Source organism: Rutidosis leptorrhynchoides, chromosome 7, assembly GCF_046630445.1.
Source record: "Rutidosis leptorrhynchoides isolate AG116_Rl617_1_P2 chromosome 7, CSIRO_AGI_Rlap_v1, whole genome shotgun sequence".
Lineage (NCBI taxonomy): Eukaryota > Viridiplantae > Streptophyta > Magnoliopsida > Asterales > Asteraceae > Rutidosis > Rutidosis leptorrhynchoides.
Genome location: NC_092339.1, coordinates 354409431 through 354417500, shown reverse-complemented (window position 1 = coordinate 354417500; position 8070 = coordinate 354409431). Strand labels below are relative to the sequence as shown.

At 30.0% G+C, this 8070-nt stretch overlaps 2 protein-coding genes across 2 annotated transcripts in view; one reads left to right on the top strand and one right to left on the bottom strand.

Annotated features, from left to right (window-relative positions):
- The window catches only part of LOC139860427 (uncharacterized), a 2665-nt gene extending 339 nt beyond the window's left edge, over window positions 1–2326 (top strand). Inside the window, exons 2-6 of the mRNA XM_071849187.1 lie at window positions 1–271; window positions 854–938; window positions 1519–1654; window positions 1739–1935; window positions 2026–2326. The exon at window positions 1–271 is cut by the window's left edge and continues 6 nt beyond it. Coding sequence (XP_071705288.1) covers window positions 1–271; window positions 854–938; window positions 1519–1654; window positions 1739–1935; window positions 2026–2326 — 990 coding nt within the window. The remainder of the gene's footprint in view (window positions 272–853; window positions 939–1518; window positions 1655–1738; window positions 1936–2025) is intronic.
- A 4688-nt stretch (window positions 2327–7014) lies between these two features.
- On the bottom strand, window positions 7015–7725 carry LOC139860426 (uncharacterized). Its single transcript, XM_071849185.1, has one exon. It carries the CDS (start codon window positions 7723–7725, stop codon window positions 7015–7017), a length of 711 nt encoding a protein of 236 aa, XP_071705286.1.
- Between the last annotated feature and the right edge of the window lie 345 nt (window positions 7726–8070).

The window sequence follows — 8070 nt, the reverse complement described above, 5'->3', positions numbered from 1 at the left end:
AAGATTGTCATCAACATTCGTAACTCCCTTAAGGCCAAATTTGATAACCTCATTAGGGAATGGGGCTTCTTTTATATTTCTAATGCTGCTGTAGTTGATAGTCCGCTACAATTTCGGACCAAACATATCCAACATGAGTACAAACTCATGTTTACTAAGAAAACAACTATTGTGCCATTCCCACCAACCGAATGGAGAGGAACTAATGCTTTTAGTTTCACCCCTTTCGATGTTTTAAGATCTAAAGGCCTTAAAGTTGGAGTTTCAGCAGGTTAATAAATGTTTATTATATCAATTTTTTTGAATTTTTTTTTTAAATATTTATTTTGCTTTTACTTAGAACACTTTATAATGTCACACAATCTTTATTTGTTTTTTTTTGTTCCTATAGATGTTATTGGACGTGTAGTAAATTATTCTGAAGTATAGAATTTTTGAAACACTGGTGAACTCAAGTCCAAGTACATCAATCTTCAGCTCATTGATTTAGAGTAATATATAACACCTTTTTAGTTTAAACCATTTTCAGAATAAATTGTGTACACATGTTCTTAAAACCATAACACACTTATACATGACCTATTTTGAGTCATTTTTAAATAGTGGCTTGCAATTAGATGCAACTTTATGGGGTTAATTTTCCTTGGATTTCGAAAACCATAGAAAAGTTTTGGATGATGATGCTTCCGTAATCTTATTGATCCACTTTGGAGTCACCAAACTGCACCAAGATTTTTCCTTTTAACCAATAAATATATGGTTTTTTTATATGATGATCTTACTTTCAATTATTAACTTTTATGTAATCTTATTGATTGTTAATACTATGTTCTTTTGTGATTAAATGCTACAGACAAACTGGCAGTTTCTACCGACTGGAAAAACACGAACGTTTTGATAGACACCGATCATCCGCAAATCATTGAGTTTAGACAACGGTACATTATTACCAAAAAAATTAACTTTATAATATTAATCAATACTTTATCTATGTTAAATTTAACATATTTCAATATATTTCAATATAAAAAGACAAATCTTATTTTCTGTATTTATTTTTAGTTGAACCATTTTCGAAAAAAAAAAATAAGACAAATTTAGTAGATACTCAATCATTCAAGTAATAAATTGAAATAAACATGTTGAAAGTCTTCATTTATTTATTCTACAAAGTATATTAATAAATTTAAAAACCATTATAAGATAAATAAATCATTTTATTAGTACTCATTAAATGTTATTATTGATAAATGATCTAAAGGTAAATAATTCACTTTGTTGTACATTCAACTTTTTAATTCATAATAATAACACTTAATGAAACATAGTAGTTCCCAAAACAACTAAACCAATTTCGATTTAATGCTCAATCATTTGTTCACTCCATAAATGAGTACATTAATTGTGCATTTAAAACAAATATTCTACAACTTATTAGTAAATTTGTATTTGCAATCATCTATTGAACATTGTTTGATACTTCAATTACAATAACTAACTTGCTTATTGTTATCGTAGCCTCACCCAAATCCATTCTTCTGAAGATTCCATTTGTTCGTTAGCTCCTTCGTTGTCAATTTCTTCTGCACGTGATCCAAACTCCTTTTTTAAAAAGGCTCAGTATGTTGGTTTAGATCGCTTGAACCCGTCCATGGTAATCATTTGAATGAAATATTGTGAACCCGTATTTAACCAAACATATATCTAATTTTCAACTTTGTTGTTAAAATTATTGTAGGAAGGCATTTATATTATTCAGGCCACAATCAATACCATTCTTCCCGACGACACTTGGCACTACATTGCCTGCAAGAAGTGTAACAAGAGTGCTAAACCTGTTATCCCCAACTGTGATCTTACCTTGGACGTTGATCAACTTTTAAACTTGGAACGGAAGTGTTACGGTTGTATCAATAAGCCGGACGTGGTAGTGAGGTGAATTACAAAACATTCTAAATAGATTTGCAAAATATTAGTTTATCTCTTTAATCATACTTTGTCTGTCTTTAAATTTTTACATAACAGGTTTAAAGTGCCGATTCGTGTAGAAAATCAAACCAGCACAGCATCTTTCACTGTTTTCAAATCTATGGTGAAGAAGTTTACCCAATCGGCTTATGAGTTAATGAAGGCGTTGTTTGAAGATGATGATTATCCTGAAGAGCTGGAACTTCTTTTACTAAAGACCCTGTTGTTTAAGATAGATGTTGGTGCTTATAACAAAGAACGTGGAATTCGAAGCTACAATGTTAAAGATGCGACCGATGACCCAACATGTTTCGAACTCTATGAGAGTTTCAAGGTAACATTTAATACTGTTACATGATTTTGTACCTTGATTCAATATATAATTTGTTTTATACGCACTCATTGTCTTTTCTTTTTTTGGTATTGTTATTCATTTTAACTTGCTGTTTGTGTGGTGTCTAAAATATCAATAGTTTCTTAACCTATCTTTAATATCACTAAGGTCGATCAACAATGGTTTTTGACGATGTTGAGATTGAAGAATCATCTGAGAAACTTACTTCAGTTGGGAATGTATGAATACATTATATAATACTCAGTTCAAATTTTTTTCATATCACGGTCATTTTTAATAATTATTATTTTGATAACAACTTATAATTTACTTTTGTAGTGTGCCTCTAATGCTTCTGGAAGTCAGACCTTTAATCACAGTCATGATACCTGTTTCAGCCCACCTCTCAAAAAAATCAAACAAGAAGGAATCAAATCTCCACCATCTGTTAAGTCTTCAACAACCAAGGTTAAATTCTATGATCTTTCGAAATGTTTACGCTCATCCAATTCATGATTTAAAAAACATACATTTGTTAACAGTTATTTTTGGTTTTCTTCTATTCCAATGGCATGTAAACTATATAATTATGTTTTCCCTGCACTATTTCTCCTCCATATCCACCTTGATATGGATAACAATCTAATTTATTTTCTATAAATTTTATTGTGTTTTGTGTTGATGTTTTTTGTGTTGAGGTTTTTATTAGGATTTGCCTCTTTTTATAAACTTAACACACTACCATTTTAATTGAAATGTGACTTTCCCTTTTAACTTTATAAAATTAAATTTAGAAGGAAATTAAAGTTATAAATTTTCAAGCATTTATTGTTGTACATACGCGTTAACCTACCAACTCGATTCAGTAGCCCCCAAAATCTACTTTAAACACTTACTTGTCAGAAAGCAACTTGTATTTTTCAAATACGTAAACATCAACTTCATTTTCCATCCTTTTTTTAGGTATGATATCTTTGAACTATTATGTATGTATACTTTTTTTTAGAAATATTTGAATTATGTTACATTATTATCATTTTCACCAAGTATAATTTTATTTTTAAATATGTTTCATTCATATCAGATATGTGAAAAAAATTGTATAAGTTTCCATGTGATGTTACTAATATTATAAGTACGGTATCTTAGAAATAATATGAATTCCAACGTGTAACGCACGGGCTCCAAAACCTATTATATATATATATATATATATATATATATATATATATATATATATATATATATATATATATATATATATATATATATATATATATATATATATATATATATATATATATATATATATATATATATATAGGGGCAGGATCAATGGGGAAGTAACCAATCAAGGGGAAGCGGGGAGAAGCAAATTTTTTTTTTTCAATTTTTTGGAATTTTTTTTTCAGGCATCAAGATCACACAAAAATGTGAACATTTAAAAAAGACACTTCGTGATGAATGTTATTATTTAGGCGGGAAAATGATCGACAAAAATAATATTCAAGATAATATTGATCGTGAAGAATGTTAACGTTTTTTTCTTCATGTTTTATGAAGTAAAATTTTTAGCCCTATTTAGAGTTTATGGTTTAGGGTTTGGTGTTTTGGGTTTAGTCCCTAAACCCAACACCCCAAACCCTAAACCCTAAACCCTAAACTCTAAATCTTTCGTGTTAAAAACTTAATCTAAATCCTAAATCTAAACACTAAACCCTAAATTTGTAAACCCTAATATCTAAACCTCATAAACCCTAATATCTAAACTCTAATATCTAAAGCCTCAACATACGCTCGAAAAACACGATAATTGTTATATATTACTTCTTCGAGCGTTTTCCCGCCAAAATAAAAATATTTATCACAAAGTGCCTTTATTAAATGTTCATATTTTGATCGAATCTATAATATTCGTGAACAAAGTTTCTTCAGAAACTAAAAAGAAAAAATTTGCTTCCCCCCGTTTCCCCCCTGATTGGTTACTTCTCCCTTGATCCTACCACTATATATATATATATATATATATATATATATATATATATATATATATATATATATATATACATATATATATATATATATACATATATATATATATATATATATATATATATATATATAACAATTATCGTGTTATATATTATCGAGAACCACAAAAAGGGCGAGAACTGCGAGAACTTTTTAAATACATGATTTAATGCATTTATATTCAACAAATTACATATTATTGTAATTTAATGTTCATATCATCGCCAAACAAATGTTCACAACCCTAAATTAATATGTTCAATTGTGAATTATATAAAATGTTCGCATCTTCACAAACGCATTTGTACATGTGAACAATAAATTATATATTTGAATATATAATTAAATTATAGTTTTTTTCAAAAATTTTATTGTTCAATCTTACTCTCCATCAACATTTATATGCGAATCAACCTAGTCACATTTGAAAATCCTTGAAATTTAATGGTTCTCGCAGTTCTCGCACTTTTGTTGGTTCTCATTTGAACTTTTGTCTATATATATATATATATATATATATATATATATATATATATATATATATATATATATATATATATATATATATATATATATATATTGGTAAGCGAGGAAACCCTCCTATTAATGAGCACATTGGCTCCTCCATAGAAGGTAAAACCTCGGGTAATCAAACACCCGAGCGCGAGCCTGGTACCGGGTGTATTGCGCATTATGTGCACCCTCTAGTCACACTCACAATTTGGATAGTCAGAAATTGAACTCGGGTGGTGTGCTTCATTGTGCAACTCGATGACCACTCAGGCAAGCTTGTGTAATTTGTATATATATATATATATATATATATATATACACACACACACACATACATATTGTTAAAAGTTCAAACGAGAACAATAAAAGAGACGAGGACTGCAAAAACTATTAAATTACAAGAATATTCACATGTGAGTAGGTATAATCATATATATCTATAGTTTCTATTAATATCCTACAATGATGATGTCATTATTAGGCTAATTATTTTGTTAAAATAAATTAAAAAATAAAAGAAAAAAAATCTAAGCATGGTGAATGATGTCATTAATCAAAATAATTTTGAATTAAAATTAAATTTTATTAATTAATTATTATTATTAAATCTTATTAATAATTATTTTAATTATTAAAATTAAATAATTTTGAAATATTTTAATTAATTATTTTGAATTGAGTACGAGAAGGTATAAAAGGTAGGCAGAAGGAAACTAATTCTAAATTTATATTTTAATTTACACTTTTAAAATAAAATGACAACAAATATTATCTCTTATGATTGGATGTGGATTGTTTAATATGCATTTTAGGTGTTTGATGAAATGTTCATCTGGCGAGTTTTTCTTAGTCGGAGTTTGTGGTTTCACGGGTCATTAAATTAAATGACTTTAGCATTTACGTTCACTTAATACCTAAAACATATCATTAAACTGTTTCGTTTAAACAAACTCGTGAATTACAGGTCATTTCACTAGTGTGTGTGTATATATATATATATATATATATATATATATATATATATATATATATATATATATATATATATATATATATTGATGGAGTGTAAATATAAAAGTTCCCACCCGTGTCACACTTGTAGGCACTTTTTGTCTTCTCTTGACTAAGTATCGCTTACAAACGTGTCACTAAATCTTATCTTTGTACAACCTCTCTCTATCGTCCTTTAATTGGTTAATAGGAATAACTAGTCCGAATCGGCCCGTGCGTTGCGTCGGCGGTTTTCGGCCTGCGTATTCATATTTAACGTAGCGTTGTGTATTTACGGAGGGGAACACGGCCCATGTGTTAAGCGACGTTTTGCATGTCGTTGTGTTAATCGTTTTTTAAAAAGTATCCGTTTCGAACGTAGTTAGTTTGTTTTGTTAAATAAATTTTTTCAAGTGTGACGGTGCTGTCGAAAAAATTTAATTCGCTGCAAACAGAAAGATACGGGCTGTCGTTGTGTTTAGCGTTTTTTAAAAAGTGTCCGTTTTGCATATAGTTAATCTCGTTGGGTTCGTAAGATTTTTTCGAGTTGAACGGTGGTCTTGGAAAAATTTAACTCGCACCGAGTGAGAAGATAGGGCCCGTTATAAATTGGGGTGGAATTAATTTCTTTTATTTTAATAAAATTATATATTTACACTTTTTACTCCTGAGAAAGTGTAAACTTCAGGGGCCGTTGTGTAAGTATAACCGAAGTTGAGGGATCGTTTGTAGTGTGACCGCAAGCTCAAAACGACAATTCGATATAACTGAAACGACGTAGACCGTCACCACTTTTAGTATATAAAAGTATTAGTATTAATATTAATATTAATATTAATATTAATATTAATATTAATATATAAAGTATTAATATTAATGAACATAATACTACGATAAAGCCCATATCACAATCCAATAATTCAAACCGAAATCAGTAATATTGATATATTTACTGAAAGTTAGTATATCTGAGTTTTTTTTACTTTTTTTTAAAAAACAAGCATTTCATTTCATAATAAAATCACAAACGATACAACGAGAGATACAAAGCGAAAAGGAACACCTCCAAGCCTGCAAGGTGCAGTCAAAGGAAGCGAACCGAAAAAACAAAAACTAAAGAACGCGAATATATATACAACTTTGAAAATACAAAAAAAAGCGAAGAGTATGGAGATTAATTAGCCAATTCCGGTTCTAATGTTTGTCGATAGAATATAAAACCCCGGGTTGATCAACCATTGATTCCAATCCAACGAAGCTTTTTTTAGTCTTCTAGAAATCCACCCGAAACTTATCAATTGAATATTTGATAGGATATTGGCCGCGTTCCAAGCTTCTCCTTTGAAAATGAGATTGTTCCTCGCTTTCAAAATGTGATAACTACAAACCCATTTGGCACATTGCCATATAAGTTTGCCCATTGTGGATAAATCATTGTAAGGGAACGAGTCATCGAAGCTCTGCTCAAGCAAAAAGTTGTTAACCGGAGGAGTGTTCCACCATTTAAAGAAATGATGCCATAGGTTTAACACACGAGGGCATTTGGTCGTGATATGCTCAATAGATTCAGAGTCTGACGTGCAAAGGGGGTAAAGAATGGAGTCTAGATCAATACCTCTTGTATCCAATTCAACATGAACGGGAATTCTTTTTAGTTTAGTTCTCCACACGTAAATACCTATCTTTTGTGGTACTCCTTTGTTGCATAAAGTCTTTGTCGAAATAAGGGATTGTAATCTGCATTTATCAATTTCCAACGATAATGTTTTGACCTTAAAAGTGCCTTCAGAATCCAGAGACCAAGACCATTTGTCATCAGATTCTTGATTAATTCGAACATTCATAAGATCCTCAGTAATTGTTATTAACTCGTCTGCAGTTCTTCCCATAATGGGTCTGGCCCAATCCTAATTCAGTGATACACCATTTTGAGATGCTAAAATTCGGTCCCCCACTGTTGCATTTTGATTTCGATCAAGCATGAATAATCTGTTATACTTATCTTTGAGCTTTTTATTCCTGCGCCATATATCATGCCAAAACATAATGGACCGCCCGTTTCCAACTTGTCTGATGAAGGATGTTGTGAAGTTTACTCCGTATTTATCAATTGCTCTTCCCACCTTGATGTAACGACCCCATAACCGTTTACTAGAAAACACGAATTTTTAAAAAAAAAACAACGAACAGATTCATGTCTGACCATATGCGCAGCGCGTATATGGGTGCGCGGC